Source organism: Hemitrygon akajei, chromosome 26 (genome assembly GCF_048418815.1).
Source record: "Hemitrygon akajei chromosome 26, sHemAka1.3, whole genome shotgun sequence".
Taxonomy (NCBI): Eukaryota; Metazoa; Chordata; class Chondrichthyes; order Myliobatiformes; family Dasyatidae; genus Hemitrygon; species Hemitrygon akajei.
In genome coordinates, this window is record NC_133149.1 from 31,522,241 (window position 1) to 31,545,853 (window position 23,613).

Sequence of the window (23,613 nt, forward strand, 5' to 3'; positions counted from 1 at the left end):
AGGAGCACCAAAGGGAGGTGATAAGGTGAGAGAGGGAAATGGGAATGAAGGGAAGGTGGGGGGCATTACCGGAAGTTCGAGAAATTGATGTTCATGCCATCAGTCGGGAGGCTACCCAGGCAGAATATAAGGTGTTACTCCAAACGATAGTAGAGGAGACCACAGACTGACATGTTGGAATGGGAATGGGTAGTGGAATTAAAATGAGTGGCCACTGGGAGATCTTTCTTTCTCTGGCAGACGGAGTATAGGTGCTCGGAAAAGTGGTTTCCCAATTTACATTGGGGTCACCGATATACAGGAGGCCACACCAGGAGCACTGGATACAGTAAATGACCCCAACGGACTCATAGGTGAAGTGCTGCCTCACCTGGAAGGACTGTTTGGGGCCCTGAATAGCAGTGAGGAAGGAGGTGTAGGGGAAACAGGTGTAGCACTTGTTCCGCTTGCGAGGATAAGTGCTAGGAGGGAGATCAATGGGGAGGGACAAATGGTCAAGGGAGTTGCGAAGGGAGCGATCCCTGCGGAAAGCAGAAAGTGGAGGGGAGGGAAAGATGTGCTTGGTGGTAGCATCCCGCTGGAGCTAGTGAAAGTTACAGAGAATTATGTGTTGGATGCAGTGGCTGGTGGGGGTGGTAGGTGAGGACAAGAGCAACCCTATCTCTGGTGGACTGGTAAGAGGTTGGGGTGAGGGCAGACATGTGTGAAATGGAAAAGATGCAGGTGAGGGCAGCATTGATGGTGGAGGAAGGGAAGCCTCTTTCTTTGAAGAAGGAGAACATCTCAGTTCTCGAATGAAACACCTCATTCTGAGAGCAGATGCAGCAGAGACAGAGCAATTGAGAGAAGAGGATGGCATTTTTTTAAAGTAACAGGGTGGGAAGAGGTATAGCTGTGAGAATCAGTGGGTTTATAATAGATAACAATAGATAAACTATCTCCAGAGATAGAGACAGAGAGATCAAGGAAAGGGAGGGAGGTGTTGAAAATGGACCAGGTAAATTTGAGGGCAAGGTGGAAGTTGGAGGCAAAGTTGATGAAGTCAACAAGCTCAGCATGGGTTGAGGAAGCAGCACCAATGCAGTTGTCCACATAACATAGGAAAAGTTGGGAAAAGATACCTGTGTAGGCTTGGAACATAGACTGTTCCACATAGCCGACGAACAGGCAGGCAAAGCTGCCCATGCGAGTGCCCATGGCTACCCCTTTTGTACGAAGGGAGAGAGAAGAGCAGAAAGAGAGTGAGGACAAGTTACACCAGATGGAGGAGAGTGGTGGTGAAAGGGAACTGGTTGTGTTCAGAAAGAAACGGTGAGGCCTTCCTGGTGTGGGATGGAGTTGTATAGGAACTAGACATTCATAGTGAAAATAAGACGATTGGTGCCTGGGAACTTGAAATCACTGAAAAGATCCAGAGCATGTGAAGTGTCATGGATGTAGGTAGGAAGGGACTGGACTGGGGGGGGGGGGATAAAACTAAGTCGAGGTATACAGATACAAGTTCAGTGGGCCAGAACAAGCAGAAACAATGGGTCTTCAGGGGCAGTCAGGTTTGTGGATCTTGGTAGGAGGTAGAAACAGGAAGACAGGGTGAAGGAACTATCAGGTTGGTTGCAGTGGATGGGAGATCCCCAGAGTCAATAAGGTCAGTGATGGTGTGGGAGACAATGGCCTGGTGCTCCTTAGTGGGGTCCTGTGCGAGGGGTAAATAAGAGGACGTGTCTGACAGATGTTGCCAGGCCTCAGCAAGGTAGAGGTCAGACCACCAGACTACGACAGCACCCCCCTTATCTGCGGATTTGACGGTGAGGTTAGGATTAGTATGGAGGGACTGGAGAGCAGTGTATTTGGAAGGAGTGAGATTGGAATTAGAGAGGAGAAGTGAAGTCGAGACAGTTGATGTCCTGTCAGCAGTTAGCAATGAAAAGATCCAGAGTGGGGTGTCCAGGAAGAGGAGGAGGGTTGAAGATGGGAGAAGAGGTCATCGGTGTGGTGCGGAGATTTCTTGCCAAAGAAGCGTAAGAAGAGCACAGTGTCATGGCACTCTGCTTCATGAACCCATGTGGAGCTTCTCAACTTCATCATCTTTGCCTCCAACTTCCACACTGCCCTCAAATTTACATGGTCCATTTCTAACTCTTCCTTCCACTTTTTTGATCTCTCTGTCTCTATCTCTGGAGACAGCTTATCTACTGATATCTATTATAAATCCATTGATTCTCACAGCTACCACGACTATACCTCTTTCCATCCTAGTACTTGTAAAAGCGCCACGCCCTTCCCTCAATTCCTCTGTCTCTGCTACATCTGTTCTCAGGTTTCATGAGGTGTAGGGGCAGGTAATCCCTTTCCTCTGATCTCCTGCCTGGCACCTATCCTTGCAAGCGGAAGAAGTGCTACACCTGCTACCTCACCACCATTCAGGGTCCCAAACAGTCCTTCCAGGTGAGGCAACACTTCAGCTGTGAGTCTGTTGGGGTCATCTACTGTATCCAGGGTCCCGGTGTTGCCACCTGTATTTCGATGAGACCCGACTCAGATTGGGAGACCGCTTCACCAAGCACCAATGCCCCGTCCGCCAGAAAATGCGGGATCTCCCAGTGACCACCCATTTTAATTCCACTTCCCATTCCCATTCCAACATGTCAGTCCATGGCCTCCTCTACTGTCATGGAGAGACCACACTCAGGTTGGAGGAACAACACCTTATATTCTGCCTAGGTAGCCTCCAGATTGATGGGACAAACATCGACCTCTCAAACTTCCGGTAATGCCCACAACCTCCCCTTCACCACTTCCCATTCCAATTTCCCTCTCTCACCTTATCACCTCCCACTGGTGCTCCTCCCCCTTTTCTTTCTTCCATGGCTTTCTGTCCTCTCCTATCAGATTCCCCCTTCTCCAGCCCTGTATCTCTTTCACCAATCAACTTCTCAGCTCTTTTCTTCACCCCTCTCCCCCACAGCCGGTTTCACCTACCACCTTGTGTTTCTTCCTCCCCTTCCCCCACTTTCTTACTCTGACTCATCTTCTTTTTGCCCAGTTAGGATTAAGGGTCTTGGCCCGAAACGTTGACTGTACTCCATTCCATAGATGTTGCCTGGCCTGCTGAGTTCCCCCAGCATTTTGTGTGTGTCGCTTATCTTCTGAATTAGCTGTTTTTGTTGATTATTTGTAGTTATTCCATAAACTTTTTGCTAGTTCTCGATGTGACAGTATTTCTTGAATTATTCTCCAAAATCTTGAAGACTATTGTGATGGTTTACGATATTTATAGGATGATAATTAAAATGAAGCAATTTCATGTTTTAGCTTTGAACTTCTTTATTACCAAATATTGTGCCATAACTATCCAAATTATTTGCAACAACTCATCCACCTGGATGATCCTTAGGACTGTACATGATAACTCATTGGTGGGTATTCATTGCCATTGCATTTAGATTTTAACGATCCAAATTTAGGGGATGCACTGATTAGCTACTGTGCAGAGGGAGGTTTTAAATTATGCTTCCTTGGAGTAAGAAACACAAAAATATGAATACTGTAACCAGAGACACTTCTGTATAACCTGCCAGATTCAAAAGGTACCACAGAATAAAAGTCAATACATTACTGTAAAAATTGTACCAAATGAAAATAGATACTTACCTCAGCCTGCTTTTGTTCTTTGCAACTCGTGTAAGGCTATATCTGTTGATTGTGTAGAAGTAATCATGATATGGAACATCATGAGTGATTACTTCTGCATCGATCACATAACACTCACTCTCCTGACTGGCTTTGTACAATGTCTGTAATGAAAATAAAGTTTAAAGGATACAGATCACATGAAGTATGATGGAACGATTGTCAGGGGATCGGTATTTCCAATGGGAACTGCTTGTTCCAAGATTAATCCTCAAGAAATACTCCTCCAAAACAATGTCATTTAGCTGTGTGAAACCTTAAATTACTGGCTCCACCTTGGTGTTTGGGAACCTGTATACCATTTCCAATGCTCCAAGGTACCTACTGTAATCTAATGTCTAAAGCTATCTGCAGTATCATAAAATATGAAGAAGATGAAATGAGATGTCTAGGAAACAACTATTAAAATTTAAAATAATGAGGACATTTATATTAGTGCCAACTTCAATGGAGATGTCTCACCTGGGTCTCAGTGACTGTGGCAGTTTTTGGCGCAAGTGGATTTGAGAGAGCGATAGTATACAATATTACTCGAGTCTGATTGCCATTAATTTCCTTCTTCCAGGGATGACTAACCATGTCTGGAGAGAAATAAGATCAGCTTTACTGGATAGTCGTTATTGTTCTAGAGTTACAACTTGAAAATATAAACAGCAACATTCACTCTGAGTAATGTATTAAATTTTATCATAAACAGATGGGAAATATATATTTGTACCATAATAGTGAAAAGTGGATTTTTGATATAGTAAAATTTATTTTATACCTTTTGAAAAAAATTGTGATGTATTATTTTTCTAAGATACATTTGAAATTTTTTGTCCAAAAAACACCAGTCATTTTTAAGCATCAGTATTGTGTTAATTTTCACATTTAATTTCTGCCTTGACCATGTAAATTCATCATGCTCTATTATTGTGTTTCAATTTTATACCTTCACACTCTTCTGCCTTTAGTAAATGAAAAAGATTATATTCCAACTAACTTTTCCTGTGTTTCCCCATTTGCTTTAATGTTTGCAATTTAATTATAAATAACATTAATTCAAAACCCCATAATAGATAGATAGATAGATAGATAGATAGATACTTTATTCATCCCCATGGGGAAATTCAACTTTTTTTTCCAATGTCCCATACACTTGTTGTAGCAAAACTAATTACATACAATACTTAACTCAGTAAAAAATATGATATGCATCTAAATCACTATCTCAAAAAGCATTAATAATAGCTTTTAAAAAGTTCTTAAGTCCTGGCGGTAGAATTGTAAAGCCTAATGGCATTGGGGAGTATTGACCTCTTCATCCTGTCTGAGGAGCATTGTATCGATAGTAACCTGTCGCTGAAACTGCTTCTCTGTCTCTGGATGACTTTAAAGTGGGAATTGAATTAGGCATAAAAGCTGTGATCCAATTATTTCCTCTCCTCTAATTTTACCTATATCTGGTATTGAGTCTTCTATATAACATTGCAAACATTTGAAATTATGTATGAAACCTAAAGGTGCTATCACACTTTAGATATCACAAGTCAGATTATCAAATGTTTCTAAGTCAGGGTTAAGAGAAATAAGAAATTTTGTATGAAAGACAACATTTCAATACAAATATAAACAACATAATGTTTTACAATATAAAATAATCAAGTTAACGCTCTTTAGTAAACAGTATCCAAATTACTTTTTCTCACCTACGTCTTAAAAAGGGATCGATAGAGCAGCTACATCAAAATGAAATTTCTAAACTGAAATTGGGAATTAATAAGAATCTCAAGCTGAAAACTTTCTCTATCAATGACATATTAAGTTATAAGATAAAACACGTTAAAGATGGATGAACTGCGGATCAGAAGGGAAATAGACAATTGATGCTTTGGGTTGAGACCATTTATCTACACTGGAAAGAAAGAGAGGAGATAGCCAGTATAAAAAGGTGGAGGGAAGGGGTGGACACAGAGCTGGCAGGTAGTCGACAGCCAAAACAGTCAAATTACAGAATAAGATTTTTTGGTCTCAGTAAGCTCAGTAGCAGAAAACCATATTGTCTATTAATTTGTAAGATGGCACTATCTCATCCATTCCAAGCCCTACAGATTACTATGGGCAAATGGCACAGATCTATATATATATATTATTGAGCTTTCTTTCAAGCAGTCATTTGAATCCCAACACTTAGCCCTGTAAGCGGCAAAAGTGCTACACATGCCCATTCACCTCCTCCCTCACCTCTGTTCAGGGCCTCAAACAGTCCTTCCAGATGAGACAACATTTCACCTGCGAATCTACCGGGGTTGGCTATTGTGTCCAGTACTCCCAAAACAGCCTCCGCTGCATCGGTGGCCAAACATTTTAATTCTGATTCCCGTTCCCATTCTAACATGTCGGTGTATGACCCACTAATGTGCCACGATGAATTTTTTTTGGAAATAGGGAGCTCCCCAGGTATAATTAATGAGGTATAATGAAAACTAGTGTACCAGTAAACCGTCGCTGCTCAAAGAAATCTCGTAGGAACTGGGAGTCAGTGAAGAGCAAATCATATAGCTTGTCCACATTCACATGAAAAACCTCATTAATGTACTGTCGGCCGTTGAGGTCTTCGTAGAAAGCTTGTACTTCACCTGGTGTAAGGCATGGATTTAAAAATAAGATCAGACTCAAATTTACTTTGCTCTAGAAAACTACATGATATACAGTTGCCTGGATATTATAATATTCAGAAAAATGAAGAATCTTAGATTTTCTTTTATTTGGCCTCATATCCTAATATGCAGTTACAGCAGCTCAATAATTATGGATCCATTAGGGAGATATTCAAATGGTAAGTTCTCCTGCTCTAATAATTCAAACTAACCAGCTGCATGCTTGCTTGCTGTATTCCCTGTAATCCCTTCATTACTCAATAGAACAAAAATAAAATGTCTCTGACTCTCTTGGTTACATAAGAAACTATTTCCCAACCAGAAGCAATATTAAAGTCAACATAAATTGGATGGGAGAAGCTCAAAGATTACATTGATTTTTTTTAAATATTCAAGCATTTTTTAAAAATCTGGACAAGGAACATTTATCTCCTGTCCCCCACTTCCTTCCTCAGCCACTGGAGTCATTCTAATGAAGGTTTACCCACACTGCTTTTGGGGGAAGAGTTCTGGAATCAAGACTAGCAATATCACTGTAATGGCAACTTGGAGGATATCTTGCAGATGGAGGTGGTCCCATGAGTCAGGTATCCTTGTCCTACTCAGTGGTGTAGGATGTGGGTTAGGGATTATCTATTCATTATACTATTCTCTCAGACAATGAGAAATTAAGTATCCACTCATTACACTGTTCTCTCAGGAAAATGAACAATTAAAGTCACTGACCACATTTTTGCCTAGCAGTGTTAATAACATTCATCAATAGATGTCTATATGTCCTGAACAATCAACACAAAGCCTTTACTGTCTTTGATTTATTTTTACAGTTCAGAAGTAAAAGGCAATTTGTTTTGAATTCTGTGCTGTCTAATAACCATCCATATGCATCATTTTTTGGTGAATATCACTCTTATAATTTGAATACTTGTGAAAACCTACTCCTGTGTTATAATTTAAAGTAGCAATTAAGAAAAATACATTTTTGCTTGAATTGATTACCAGTAAATGATCCACATCATGTGTCAACTTTGGGGCTCAGTTTAAAACAGATAGAAACAACCATGCACTACAAAAGCAGGTTGAAAATCAAAAAAGAATAATTGCAGTGGTAATGTGCTTATTTCTTTTACTTAGAACAACCTGCAAGTCACTTATGAACACAGGGAATTGAAAAAGTAAAACTGCGTCACAAATGCAGTAACTTGTCTAATATCTTTGCTTACATGCAGTAAAATGCCCAATTTATTTGGAAGAAGGAAATTTCAACCCCATTTAAAATTAAAACAATGTGATATATCTACTCACCAACACAATCTTTAACTTTATTATTGTATTCATGATATAATTGCAACTCTCCACAAAAGCTCCTTCACATTAATTTACAAAAAAGAAAAATCCTTTCATAACATTTTTGCCAGAATTCCCAGTTGGAATAAAATTGTGAAATAAACTGCTAATCAGTAGGGAAAGAGGGAACTGGGAGGAGATAGAAAATGTGTCATCTGTGGAAAGCTTAAGTTATAAGTGGATAATTCCACAATAACAGCCAGTTGTGTATGTATAATTCAGGGAATGAAGGGATGAAATGCTGTGAAGAATGTCTGCCACGTTTAACTGTAGGCAAATGAGTCAGCTTGTGCAGCAATTCTAAAGATTAACTATGTGATCTGAGATTACTATCCTGAATGTGAATAATAAATAAACATTTAATTAATTTGGGGATTTTGGCAGTAGAATTTGCATTTCTAAGTATGCTATTAAATTTGTCCATTGATTTTTAAATTGGGTTGAATTCCCCTTATAGGTATGAAACCTTTAAAATATTCACAAGACACAAAAAGATCTATTAAGTAATCTTAAAATCTTCAAAAGTTTGTTTATTGTTAAACTCAATGGTTCCATACCTGTCTTCAGTTTTTTAAAATCAGCTGTAGTTAGTCCCACTGAAATGAATGGAGACAGGAAATATGAAAGTGAAAACAGGACAAAATTTTGTAATGAGTGTCATGTTTACTCCAGTTTTATCACATCTCCCAACTGTACTTGGTGTTCATAGTTGTGATCCATTCGCTAAAGTATGGTGGGGCAAGTATTCTAGAATTTATGTGCGCAGAGATAATCAAAATAAACAAGGATGCTTCTGAATATTTCATAAAACTAAAAAAACACATTTTTAAAAATGCTTGCTGTGCTCTATTTTACATGCAAAATTTCACTTATTTCTAAAAGTCTCACTGCTCTTTTCTGTCCCAAGGTGAGAGGGTTTTGCTCCCATGCGGTTTTAAAGCAGGTAAAGCTGGATAAAATTATGCAAAACGTGCCTTGGCTAATTTAAAATAATTCCCACAAAGTTCACATTTTCAGCATGATGGTCGATCAACATGATACAATCAATATTGTCTGATCAGTTTCATTGGACTATTTCATATTTACTAATTGTTGAAACCTCATTCTAATCGTAGATTTTTCCCCACCCTCCAGTCCAATCTGTGGTGATGGAAAACCTACTGAGATAAATTGAAAATAACATAAGATTCACAGGTGTAATGACATACCCTCATCATGTGTTTCTGATGAGTCACTCAGTTCTGTTGGAATGTCCTCATTATCATTGAAGTCCAGAGATGGAGAGTTTGCAGACAAATTGATCTCATTCCTGTCAATGACCTGAAGATCTCCAATTTCACCTTCTAGCTGACAATCAACTTCATCATCTGCAGTAATACCATCAAACTACAACAGAAATAAAATAAATTCAACTTGCAGCAGTAGCTCTAAAACTCTGTCGTGAATTAGAGGGTGTAGGTCTATTTGTGGTTGTTATTTCATTTCCTTCATTACATTGCAATAAAGTTTTAGTTCTTAATGGTATCCTTAAAATATGTTTGCTGATTTTTTCCACTGATTAAAGCAAAACTGAACCTGATGAATTCTTTAGTTCCTATAATTCTATAAATCCTATGTGGGATTAAAATGAGTTTACTTATAATAGATATTGTATTGTGACCAAATAAGAGCAAGATTTAAATACTGAGCAAAATTTTTTCTGTTTTCAGTCTACCTCCAATAAATTGAATAAATGTCATTGCTAATGACAAAAGATAGATATTAAAATGAGAAGATCTAATATGTATAAAATCTAATATTAATGAGTAAATCTTAAGCTACTGTGCAAGACTAGAGTGCTCCAACTAAGGTTCCTTAGGTAAAATGGGTCATCACTGAAGGAACTTTTATGTGCAAGAGGTGGTAAAAGGGAAGGAGGGAAGACAGTTAACTAAAGGAAGATATAGGAACTACATAAATCAGATCCACAGTCCTTTCCAAAACAGCAGCTGAACATGTTAAACTGCTGAAACGGGATATCGCCAAGCAGTGAATCATTAAAATGTCATCACAATTTGGAATGGAGAACAGTTCAATATATTACAAATTTAGTTTGCCTTAGCTTTTAAAACTGATGTCTATCTTCAAGAAGTTTTATTTGATACATCTGATCAGTGGTCCAATTGCACAATCACATCTTGATTACTTGCAGGACAGTAAAATTTATGCATTTTAAAATTCTAAATATAATTAAACATTTAAGCAAAGCTGGTGCAGTCGCCATCTTCTTTTTAAATGTCCTTATTTTTCTTATTTAAAGATAAATAACATTTAAATATAGTTCCAAGAGTATTCTTGGAGAGACAAACCTAGAAAATTATTGCTGCTGGGTTATTTAACCATGGGACCATCTCAGATCTTGTATTTATCAAGCATCCATAAAGATACAACAAGAAATTTAGCTGATGTTCCTTTCTGTTCCTGGACGTAAAGCAACTGGTTGCAGTGCCTCAACTACCATTCTGACAGAAATCATTTAATTCAACATGATCAATAAAGTTTGTTTTTTGCACTCTTCTGCAAGATTTGAAGAAGCATCTGAAAATATTCTGAAGGCTAATTGTTCAAGGCTATTTTCTATCATTTCTTATCAATTTTCTTTGATGACATATTTGAATGAAGGTAAAGACTGTATTTACAGCTAATTTGTTTTGAAGATGGGAAGGCACTTTTTGCGCAATTTGCTTTTTTTGCATGAAGGGAGGTTTGGGTTTTAATGTTCTTGTTGCCATTTGCACAATTTTTTTTGCGCATGGTGGGGTTTGATGTTCTTGTTGCCGTTTGCGCAAAATGCTTTTATTGCGCGTGGGGTGGGGTTGATGGCTTTCTTTGAATGGCTTCCGTGGCTTTCTTTGTTTCATGGCTGTCTGGAGAAGACAGATCTCAGAGTTGTATACTGCATACATACTTTGATAATAAATGTATCTTGAACCTTGAAACACTTTTGAAAGAGTGGAATATGAGGAGTGCACTTTGTGGGGCACAGTCTGAGAACACATGTGCTGCTGGTCATCCAATAGACAAAATAACAATGATCATTTTTTTCTTACATTCTTCTTGCTCTTCTTCTGGAGTTCGCATCAGGTGAGGTACTCAAATTTGTTACATTAAATATATGTTGAGTGAATGGATTATTTAAAATATTTATCCTTTAATTCCAGTACTTTAAATATGTTTTCCTTAAACTAAAATTGACTTTACTATTTCAGAAGCTCTGTAGAAATTGAAACATTTCTTTTTTATTTCTGAGTTGTATTGTTACTACTTAGTTTTATTAAACTTATCTTCTGGCCGTGAATTAAAACAAGTTATTCACGTACTGAGGCAGGAGCCTCATTGCTCCCCGTAGAGGTTAGTGTGCTGTTCGTGACTGATTTCTTGTGCATCTGAGGACTAGCATCCGTCTTTACTTCAACGCTGCTCTTCGACGAGTTATCATTCACCTCTACTTCTTCGACTGGGATCTCCTCGCAAAACCTGTCAGACACAAATATACATATATATTTCACTATAACTAAGAAAGACAACTTTCCATTCTGTTACTGTCTGTATATAGCAATTTGCATTTTAAGAACCTTATGTTAGTTAAATATAAATTAAGTATAATCCCAATGAAAATAAAAACACAAGTAATAGAAACAGAAGACCTTTTGGCTCTTCCTACCTGCTCCATCATTCAATATGGCTGATACTTTATGTGAATATCATTTTCTTGTACTTATACCCCATTAATATTCTTTATTAGTTAAATGTCTACCTATTCCAGGCTCGAATATACACAATAAATGAATTTCACCTGCCCTCTTGCATACAGAGTTCCAAATATTCATCGTCTACTAACTGAAATGGCTGAACTCTTATTTGTCCTAAATGGCTGAACTCTTATTTTGGGATGACTAGTTTCAGACATTCTAGCCAGGAGAAGCATCAACTCTGCAAAATTCTGCCTAACTCTTCATAATTCATAAAGCTTCTGTATGTTTCAGTGAGATTACTTTTCAATCCTCTAAATGCCGGAGAGCACAAGTTCAAAATGTTTTAATCTCTCCTCAAAAGACAAGCCCAACAAGCCTGGAATCAATCTGATGAACCTTGACTGTAATCTTTCCAGCTCTCCTTAGGTACGAAAACCAGAATTTGTATGCAATGCTTCAAACAAGGTCTTGCCAGTGTCTGGAGCAAAATGACTCATGTTCTCAAATACTCTTTTATAATTGTCTCTTCTGTAACTACTTGCTCCACCTGCATGTTAACTGAGATCAGCTAGGATCTAGATCTACACATCTTCCTGTCTCCATTAAAGACAAAAGCCCACTTTTTTCCTGCTTAAAGAATGGCTTAACAATTTACCACATTAATTCACTCTGCTACATTCTTACCTACTTAGATAGACAGTCTATGTCTCCCTGCAGCCTCCTCACTGCTTTATAGCTTTGTATAATCAGAAAATATGGAAACATTATGCTTCATATTCTTGACCAAATCAGTGATATAGCTTGTGATCAGGGTCCCTGCAGTATCCCACAATTCACTATCTCCTAATCTGAAAATTATTGATTTATTCTCACTATTGGTCTGTTAACAAATTCTCCTTTCCCGTCAGCAGATTGTCCCTTATCATGTACTTTAAATGTCGACTGTACTCTTTTTCATAAATGCTGCCTAGCCTGCTGAGTTCCTCCACCATTTTGTGTGTGTTACTTTCAATGTGCTGTTGTACCTTCTATTGTGCACTTTATCAAAGGCCTTTAGAAAATCTAAAAACATCACACCAACCACTTCCCCTTATCTATTTTGCTAGTTACAACTTCAAAAACAGATTTTTCAAATGTTATTTTTCTTTCATACTCTACCCAATCTTATTTTTAGGTGTGTTATTACTATTTCTTTAATAACAGAATCTTTTGTTTATGATGAAATTCAGTATAAATTGTTATTTGCAACCTTTTTGCTGAGGTGTATACCAATTCTGAACGTGCTGTTATGACCCCAGCCCCCTCCTTTGTGAGATTCGCAAGAGCCCTAGTCAAGGGGGGGGGGGGTCAAATGACCCAAGAGAGAGAGGGAGACGTGCTGAAGACCACGTTCCCCCGGGAAGCAGAATAAAGCGACTCTTTGACTATTGTCTCATGAAGACCACGTGTAAAGCCCTCGGGCAAAGTGGGCTGGTTGAGAGAGATTGACACCGGCAGTCCCGTGAGGAAGTATAAAGGAGGGTCTGGGGGGGAGGACCCCTTCAGACGCACCAGAAGATACGCGAGAATTCCTGCGACAGCGTTTGGAGAGCGACAGCCGGTGGTGGGGTTCGTGTGCGTCTTTTCCTTGCCTGGGATTGGCGACCTCACCACGCAAGAACGGCCTAGCTACAGGGGAAGCCACAGATGAGAGTCCATTCCCCAACGAGACTTCCGACTACCTCCTACAGGTTGGAAAACCTGTCGGGTAAATGTTTCATTCTCTCTCTCTCTTTCTAACAAAAGTGCACCAACGCGACACCCCACGACAACGGCAGCTGGTGGAACTGCAGTGACCGCAAAAAGACTTTTAAATATCCAGCAAACAATATATATCTACATTACCCCTAGACAACGATAGAGCTTATTTCTGATTGATTATTACTATACCGGTGCTTTAGATTGAGTTGTGATGACGTACATGATCTGAATGTTTTGTATTAACCATGCGTTTGTGCCCCTTTATAAATAAAAACGTTTGAAAATAGTAGTATCAGGCTTCAGCTGACCCATCTATCTTTGCTGATAAGTCACCCGGTTACTGGGGAACGTAACAGTGCTAATTGAGTATATGTATTTATATATACGTATTAAGTGGCACAGTAGCATAGCAGTTAGCGGAACACTATTACAGCGCCAACAAACTGGCTTCAATTCTGCCATTAAGAAGTTTGTACGTTCTTTCTGTGACCGTGTGGGTTTCTTCTGGGTGCTCTGGTTTCCTCCCATATTCCAAAGACATATGATCACATGTGTAATTAGGTAACGTGGCTCATTGGGCTAGAAGGGCCTGTTACCGCTGTATCTCCAAATAAAAAATATACATTATGAAGATTTGCCCTTAAATGTTTCAAAATGTTTATTTTAATCTTCAAAAATATCAGAGCATTTTAATTCTCTATACTAATAAAAACTGTCAACTTTCACAAATACCCTTTCTTTTCAATTCATTAATGTTCTTGATCAATTCTCCAATTACAACTATTCATTGTGATTAACCATCAGATATCTTGATTTCTCTGAAGCTATTTATGATGATGTTGATCTTCAGATGGATATGTGCTGAGATGACTGGATGCAACATAAGAGAATTTCTGCAGTTTTTTTGAGCAGTACCAATCATTAAAATGCATGGGTGGACAAATAAATACAATAAGCTGTTTGTCCAACACTCAAAGTACACGTGTCTATCTAAGCCAGGAATCTTAATTAAGTAACAACTCAGTCTTATGGTCATTATCAGAGTTCAAGAAATACAAATTAATTTAAATTGCTACAACATACCCTTAAAAGAGAAACTGAACAAAGATTGTGTTATGATATCCAAGCGTAAATGGCAGATCTTAGAAGATACAAAACTTGTAAGCTTTCAAATTGGACAGTTCCAACTCTTTTTGTATGGTTTCAAAACTGTTTATTAAATGGTTAATATACTAAAATGCCTATGCTATAGCCTCTAATCCAAACTATTATACAGTGCGTTGAAAATGTATTCAGCCCCCACAACTACTTTCACTGTTTACTGTCTCATTTTCTAAAGTAGGATTTTTTGAGCTAATCTACAAAATATTGGGCATCATGTCAAATCAAAAGAAAAACTCCAAAAACTGTCAACAACAAAATTAAAGAGCTAAACTGTGAGGCTGAAAAAGTATTTGTCCCCTTTTTAATTACTAGACTAACATTCCTCAGGTGCAATACTGTTTATTACCTCACTAATTCAGTCAATTTGTTAATGTAGAAAATCGGAGGATCACCTACTTTCACTGAATTCATAAGAATAAATATTCCTTCTCTCTGTAAGGTTCAACAGTATGGTAGATTTTCAACAGACCAAATCAAAATGGAGACAAAAGAACTTTCAAGGCAAGTCAGGGAAATAATAATAGTAGAGAAGCACAAATCTGTGGAAGAGTACGAGATCAACTCAAAAGCACTTGAACATACCTTGGAGCTCAGTGCAGTCCATCATCAAAAAGCGGGGGAAAAAATTTCAAACCACAGTTACACTGCCTAGTTCCCGTCACCATCTAAACTTAGTCAGTGGATAAGAATGGTATTTGTAAGAGAAGCTACTGTTTCGCCAACATTCACTCTGAGTGACCTACAGAAGTCAATGGCTGCAAATGGAGATGAAATTCATGGCTCCATAATCTCTAAGGCCTTTCACAAAAAGGGTATTATTGGAAGAGTGACAAGGAAGAAACCCTGGCTAAACAAAAAAGCCTATTCTTGCCCATAAAGACTTTGCAATGCATCACTTAGAAGATACTGTAAAGATAAGAAAGGTGGTCTTGTAGTCAGATGAGAGTAACAGATGGAACCCCTTGGCCTCAACACGTAGCAGTATTTGTGGTGTAAATCTAATACTGCGCATCAGCCAGGTACCACCATCCCTACTGTTAAGTATGGTGGAGGTTGCATCATACTATGGGATGCTTTTCGAATATTTTTGGTAAGACCTCAAGATTGCTGTCCACCACCACTCCCCAACTAACCTGGCACAGCTTGATCAATTTTTCAAGGAGGAATGGGCTAATAGAGACTTATCCAAAATAACTACTGGAGGTTAAAGCTGCGAGAGGTGGTTCAACTAAGTACTGAGCAAAAAATACTTTTGAACTGCTGACATTACAATTTTGGAATTTTTAGTTTTTCATGCTTTATAATTTTCCCTGCTCTTTAGGTTCTACAATGAAAAAAGGAGCTTGTGATTCACAAATAAAAATTCTCAATTAAATTGATCAAAATCCCTGGTTGTAATACTTATTTATGTGGACAAAGGGTAGGGTGCTGAATACTTTTACAATACACTGTATATATTTTAACTGACATGTCCCAACTGTTGCCCCATTATTTTCCCATCTCAAGACCTGCTTCATTCATTAGCATTGCAAAATGATACAGCACAGAAACAAGCTATTGGGTCCAATTATACACACCAACTAATGGACAGACTTCATATTAATTCTGTCACCCAAAACTTGGTTCATAGCTCTTAATGCCAAAACAATTCAAGTGTTTATCTAGAGAAGGGATCCGCAGACTTCTCCATTAATGGTATTCGTCCATGGCATAAAAAAAAGTTGGTAACCCCTGATCTAGAGTTTCTAGACACTTCTTAAATGCTATCAGGAACTTAGCAGCAATCACTCTCTCAGGCAGTACATTCCACGTTCTTATCACTCTCTGGGTGAAGAAGGTCTCCCCTCATGACCCCTTTAAATCTCCCCACATACCCTAAATACCACTTAGTAATCGGCATTCAAATATGAAAACATCTCTGTACAATCAGCTTCAGTTTCCTGTTGCCAAGACAATTTTGGAATTAAATTTGCCAACTTGAACTGGATCCCATGACCCTAATATCTTGAGCCAGTCTCCCATATTGAACCTTGTATAGTTACTAAACTCCATTTAAATCACATCTATTTTGTCTTGACCTCATTAATGTACTTTGCTATCACTTCAAATGATTTAATGATTTTAATCAAATTGGTCAGCCAAAATCCACCCTTGACAATGCAGCCATGTTGGCTGCCTCTAATCAGTCCCTGCCTTTCCAAGAGACCATAATCTTCTCCTTCAGAATGTTTTTCCAGTATCTTCCCTATCACTGATGTTAGGCTCCCAGGTCTACAGTTAACAGGCTTCTTGCTGCTGCCTTTGCTCCATTTGGCTATGGAGATATGTCCACTTTTAAGCCAAATAAAGCATTAATATCTCCTTTTTATTTTTGGAGATCAGCACTGGACTTTCACCTATCCCTTCACTGAATATTTCAACTACAAAGTCAATTGCCTTTCTGAACACCAATGAAAAGTATTCATTAGGATCTCACTTATACCTCTGGCTCCACATACAGATTGCTCCTTAATGAGCCCCAATTTCCCCGGTGGTTCTTTTGCCCTTAATATACTTATGCAAAGCATTTGGATTTACCTTAACCCTGTGATTTCCTGTGACCCCTCTTAGCCTCAATTTATTTTTTAAGGGCCCCACTACATTTTTTATTATCCTGATAGGCCCACCCTATCACTAGCTCCCTATACTTGTCATATGCTTCATTTTTCGCCTCTTTATCAATATCCTTCGACACCCAGGATCGCCTAAATTTGTTATCCTAGCTTTTATATTTATAGGAACATTTTGGACTTGACCTCTTGTTATTTTACCTTTGAATGCTTCCCACTGTGCAGATGTAGACTTATTAGCAAGTAGATACTCCCAATCTACCTGTGCTAGGTCCTCTCTTATGTAATAAAAGTGCCCTCCCCCATTTTAAGATCTTAGTTACTGGTTTATTACTACCCTAATCCATATCCACTTCAGAACATATGGAATTATGGTCACTATCTCTAAAATGATCCTTCACTGATATCTTTCCACTTGACTGACTACATTCCCCAAGATAAGGTCAAGTAATGTAGCTTCCTTTGTCAGTTTATCTACTTACTGTATTAAAAAGCTCTCCTGGACACACCTCCAAATTTCTCCCCTCTCTGAGCCTTCATTACTGAGACAATCTCAGATACTATTTGGAAACTGAAATTTCCAATGCAATATTTCTATTTTTCTGTAAGTCTCTGATATCTATCTACATATCTGTTCCTCTTTTAATAGTGCATGGAATAACTGTCACTTGGTACATAGGAAAAAGGAATATACCATTTCTCTTGCCTTTCTTTGATGAATGCCATCTTGATGTGGAACCTAATTTGTCAGTAGTCTCCACTCCCACCTAAATTTGTCAGTTCTGTTGGTGTTATGTCACAGTAAATCAGTACAAAGAGAAATAGCTTTGTTCAAAGGAAAGAAAATGTTTTCTCACCCCATTGTGTTGAAGTCATCATCTGGGGGAACATAATCTTCATCGTCACTGGTCAGACCAAGCTCATTCCCATAACACTGATGAACAAAGTGCCACAGCTCTTTGGGACAAAGAGGCTGCAATCATAGGATTAAATCCACAGTGATTATAGAATAATACTAAAATTAATGTGAGACCATTATTTTGAATAAAATATAATTGAGTTTGCATTAACCAATAAATATATATATTAAACTGGATTTTAATTCAAAAACATCAGAAAACAGTTTTAATACCAGGACCTTGCATGGTTATTTTGAACAACTACCTCAATTTAACATGTCTGTTGAAATGTGCTAGATATATGCACAAGTTTTAAATACATAAATTACATTTATCAAATAATTTATCAGTTACTTTTTCTTGCAATTCTCCTCATTGTTTATACTATTAAAAATGTAGCACATTCTAGAGATTTTTGTTTTATTGAATGTTCCTCAAAGTGGTCAATATGTTGATGCTAGCACAGATAAATTTTGCTTTCACTGACCAGGTCTCAAAGGGAAGTGGAGATCAAAAATTCAGCTCAATATCACCACAAACTTCAAAAGCTCCAGACAGGGTTCTGATAGATACTTCCCTCAAAAAAAAAATCTATTTTTGTAATGAAAACCAATCATACCACATTTACTGCAAGTCACACAAAATGCTGGAGGAACTCAGCAGGTCAGCAAAGGTAAACAGTTGACCTTTCAGGCTGACACCCATCTTCAGGACTGAGAAAGAAGGGGGAAGATGCCTGAATAAAAAGGTGGTGGGAAAGGTAAAAGTCTGGAGAAGAAGTAACCTGATAGTAAACAATAGGAGAAAGAGGAGGAGGGGACCCAGGGAGAAGTAATAGGCAGGTGAGAAGTGAAAGGTCAGAGTGGGGAACGGGAGGGGGTTGATTTTGTTCACTGGAAGAAGTTGACATTCAGGCCATCAGGTTGGAGGGTATCCAGATGGAAAATAAGGTGTTGCTCCTCCACCCTGAGGGTTGCCTCATCTTGGCACAAGAGAAGGGAGGAGACCATGGATCGACACGTCAGAATGGAAATGGAAATCAGAATTCAAATGTTTGACCACCGGGGAGTCCCGCTTGTGGCGGATGGAGCGGAGATGCTCAATGAAGCAGTTCCCCAGTCTCACCAATGTAGAGCAGGCTGCATCGGGATCACCTGGCACAAAAGACAACCCCAACAGATTTGCAGATGATGTGTTGCCTCATCTGGAAGGACAGTTTAGGGCCCTGAACAGAGGTGAGGAAAGAGGTGTATGAGCAGGTGTAGCACTTAGACTACTTGCAGGGATAAGTATCTGGAGGGAGATTAGCGGGGAGGAGCCAATGAACAAGGGAATCACAGAGGGAGCGGTCCTGCAGAAAGTGGTGGTGGGGGGGAGAGGAGTAAAGATATGTTTAGTGGTATGATCCTTTTGGAGATGGCGAAAGTTATGGAGGATAAGGTCTGATGGATTGGTAGGTAAGGACAAGAGAGATTCTATCACTATTGCGGTGGCAGTAAGATGGGGTGAGTGCGGATGTACGGATAATAGAAATCTCTGCTGTCCTGGAATTGAAAGCTGCATCCTGGGAACAGATGCGGAGGAGGCAAAGAAACTGAGAAAAGGGAATAGCACTACATTTACAGCTCTTAAATGAAGAAGCTGCAGGTCCGTTTTGGGCAGAATGCCATAATTTAACTAGATCGTTCCTTCCAATGCTTACTTCAGAAAGTGATGTCAAGTAAAGAACGACATGCAGATGTTCAAATGGGAACTGAAAATTCCTCTTTGATCTGCTTTTGCATGAGACACCTGTTTCAATTATGGTTATATTTTTTATGAGGTTAGTCTCCTTATATTTTTGCAGCTCCTTTTTCCCAAGGTTGTGAAGATACATAGCAAATATTTGAAAATGTAGTTTTACATGAAAACATAATGCTCAGTGAATGACTTCTCTTCAAAGCATCATGCCTGATCTCTGATCTTTTGAAGTTGGAAGGAAAGGAAACATTGCAATTTTTACTTTATGGGATATTACTTTCATATTCTGTTAGATCGCACTATTCAATATTATTACTTTAATATATATCTCAATTTTAAATAGCTTTAATTGTTACCTTTTCAAGCAGTGCATTCTGCCAGAGTCTGAACATCATCATGTAAGTTCTGTCCCGGGCTCCAAAAGAAGTAAAAAAGTGCTACGAACAAGATAAATACAAACAATTAGCCCCACAATACAGAAAAGGAAATTTCAAAAAATGAATTTCAAAAAATCTAATGTCAAACAACCTTAGTCATATGCTGTAGAAAATCATTTGGTGCAATCATTTGCCCTCTGCGCAGTTGCAAAATATGACACAAATTTCAACTATTGTGGAGGTATAAATTCCCAGAGCACAGAACAAACACTTAAAAAAAAATCACAAATATCACAAGTACTGCAAGAACATCTTCACCATATGAAATGGCCTTTCCAGGATAATATTGGTTCAGCTGTCACTGACTTTATATCAAGAAGAAAACACAAAAATGCATTGCATTAGTTTGCGACAAGAAGCAGTTTTGAATCTTTCTCTCAAGCCCCTTCCATCAGAATATCCATTTTGGGAGTTTGGTATTGGACGTACAGTAGTTGCGTGGCCTGTCCTAAGAAGCCATATGAGCATAACTGGTGCCCCAGTGCCAGTGTTTGAGATGTTGGCCTGGGAGACTACCCTAAGGTTGCTTTATTTATGTTTCTCGTGAATTTAGAACACATGGAATAACCATGCTGGTCCTATTTTCAAGTGGTTTAACTGGCTGTGTAGGTAATCCAGATCTCAGGACCATACCCAAGGGAGATCACTGCTACTTAATAGACCATAAGTTGAATGCCAGGTCTGAGGTCATCTTCAAAATTGCTTTTCCTCAATAGATAAATGGTGTGACTGTGTATTGTAGCCAGTGGTGAATTTCATCATCTTTGCCTTTGCCAAGAGGTAGTTTCTGAGATATAGGTAAAGTCCACATTTTCCAGGACCTTACCATGAGCTATCAATGTGGTGCTGCAGAGGCAGTTTTGTAGAAGGAACTTGGTTTTGCTGAAGTTTGAAAACACTTTGCAAAGATTTTATACATTTAAGTGCACAATTTTGAGTATAAAGTGTAAAAATGCAGCTCTCAATTGACAGAGAGAACTCAGGTCACTAGCTTTCTAACAATATCAATTTATTACACTTGACAGAACATTATTTTCAACATTATGCACTGGCTGAATCCTTTTGTTAACACTCACATTAATGTAACTGTGATTACCTTTTCAGTGTCAGTGCAAACTTGAACAGCATTGGGAATGAGCCGGGCTGTTTTCTCCTTTGTCATTGAACAAACATCTTTGAGGCGAACAGTGAGCTAAATCAAACAAAGAGAACAAATATTGAAAGACTGCCAGAGATTACGAGAGGTGGCAGCATTATGATTAAATTATTGATTGACAGTCAGAGTTGTGAATTAGTGATCCAGATATTTACTCAAATTCCATCATGACAGCTGAGAATTTTAAATCAATGTAATTAACATAAAAATCTGGAATAAAAAGAATGACCGACAGTAACTATAAAACTACTGTACTGACATGAAAGCTCACATGGTTCCCTAATGTTATTTTAGTGGAGGAAATCCTGGAGTGGACTATATGTGACTCTAGACCCACCAATGTGGTTGACTCCTTACTCCCATTAACTCAGGGACAATGGGGAATGGGTAAGAAATTGCCACCATCCTCCACATCCTGTGAAACAGTTTTAGATCATTTTAATTTATGAAAGTTTCTTTTTCTTTTAAAGTAGGGTGAGTTTGCTTATCATAAAAGAGCATTTGTCACTTCATAACTCTGGAATATCCAACAGCAGGCAAATTGCTGAAATTAAAGGCAGGTATGTACACTAATCATATTCTTGTAGTTTAATGAGGTTATGTTTTCTGAAAAGAAGTAACTTCAAAATGTTCTCCTCTTTATCACACCTATCAAAAGAAATGCATAGCCACTTCTGCTGCAGCAGATTGCTTGAAGTCATTCAGATATGACTAGGTACATGCACAAAGCCACAGAGAGTTGTACATCAGTCATTTTCCAATTCAGGTTCTAAACTACAACTAGCTCTTCCAATTTAGAATATGTCAAAATCCCCAAGTTTAATTAAATGAAGCATTTTAAATCTAAACTTGAAGATGACCAACTTCTAATGAGTTTAATAAAAAAAATAAAAACTAAAAGTGCTAGAAGCATTCAGCTGATCAGTTCTAGTGAAGGGTCTTCGATCTGAGATGTTGGCTCTGTTTCTCTTTTCAATGATGGTGCCTGACTGACTGCATGTTTCCAGCATTTGTGCTTTTTTTCATATATTAGCATCTGCAGTTTGATTAGAAATTAAGTTGAAATATTCCCTCTTGAATGTGATGGAGAGAAATAAATGGGCATGAAAGTAGAATATATTAAATCTGGATAAAAATGTGGGGCATTTCATGATGATATAGAATCAACTTAATTGTGGTACCAGAATAATCAGAAGTTACTTTTATTGAAGCAAGCAATCTAATAAATAGTATCAAATATCACAAAAGATCATATCCTTATTGCTGTAAACTCCATGGGACCGAAAATTTCTTCACTGCTAACTGAATACAAAAATCTTAAGGAAAAACAATCTTCCTCTCCTTTATATCAGAAAGAGGAATCTCCCTCCTTGCATTTAAGAACATTAAAACTGGAGGATAACATATCGGAAGAACTTATCATGGTTATTGTGAAGCTGCTGTCAAATAATTTCATTGATCAGTTCAATCTGCACCACCCTTTGTAAAGCTGTTAACGCAACAGCTAACTTTGCAGATAATATAACCCCTAAACAGATGCCTAAACACAATCATATTAAGAAGCCTCATATTTCAAATTAATGTTTATTTGAACATTTGTATCTTAAATGCTTATTTAAATACTGGTGACTGTCAAATTGATTTTTAATTTTGGTTGGGATGAGTCACAAACCTAGGGGCTCTATAATAGATAATATAATAACAGATAATACTAAAACATCCTATCTTTGTGGGGTGGGGGGGAAGGGTGGTTCATTGTAAACAATGACAAAGTATTGATGGAGCATTAATTCAGTCCTCCTGCATTCATTAATTTGCTCTTCTGGCTAAAGTTCAACGCTCAATTATAAACATTTAAAAATGCAAAAATAAATGCAAGGAGGATGTTGATGTTAATGTTATTATCTGTTTGACTTCTAAGTTATCAGATTGTTGGATTCCTCATGTGGTTGCATATAATTGTGTAATTTTGATGATGACCTCTAATTTGGAGAAGATCAAGAGATCATGATGAAGCAAGCAACTGAGTTGATCACAGAGTGGGATTCATATGACTTCACTAATTCGGACACAACCCTATTCATTGAACAGGAAGTAGAAATTTCCATAGTTTAAATGCGGAGGTCATTCCAAGTTACACTAAAACATTTTTAATGTGGCTAATAACAATGAGGCACTCTGACATGATTTTCCCAATGGAAAAATAACACAAATAAATGAATGTTAAAAAATTATAACAGAAAAATCAGAACATATCATAAGCCTTTAAAATTTAATTTGAAGTTATTTTGAAATATTAATCTTAATTTTTGAAAACAAATGAGATAAGTGAAATATCAGTTTCAAATTATGCAGAAGTGCATAAAAATGAATAGTCTCAAACTACACAGCAATATTTGCTTTGGGAGGAATCGTGTAATCCCAGTTATCTAGTGTTTTAACTTGTCCTTGTGGG

General features: G+C 38.0%; 1 protein-coding gene across 2 annotated transcripts in view; it reads right to left on the reverse strand.

Annotated features, from left to right (window-relative positions):
* LOC140716830 (protein Aster-B-like) overlaps nucleotides 1-23,613 on the reverse strand; it is a 440,998-nt gene that overhangs the window by 49,347 nt on the left and 368,038 nt on the right. For both annotated transcript variants that reach the window (XM_073029779.1, XM_073029780.1), the window contains 9 exons: nucleotides 21,099-21,194; nucleotides 19,922-20,002; nucleotides 17,784-17,899; nucleotides 11,039-11,195; nucleotides 8,888-9,065; nucleotides 8,237-8,275; nucleotides 6,168-6,311; nucleotides 4,153-4,271; nucleotides 3,652-3,794 (listed from right to left, as the gene is read on the reverse strand). In XM_073029779.1, the coding sequence (XP_072885880.1) occupies nucleotides 3,652-3,794; nucleotides 4,153-4,271; nucleotides 6,168-6,311; nucleotides 8,237-8,275; nucleotides 8,888-9,065; nucleotides 11,039-11,195; nucleotides 17,784-17,899; nucleotides 19,922-20,002; nucleotides 21,099-21,194 (1,073 nt within the window). The remainder of the gene's footprint in view (nucleotides 1-3,651; nucleotides 3,795-4,152; nucleotides 4,272-6,167; nucleotides 6,312-8,236; nucleotides 8,276-8,887; nucleotides 9,066-11,038; nucleotides 11,196-17,783; nucleotides 17,900-19,921; nucleotides 20,003-21,098; nucleotides 21,195-23,613) is intronic.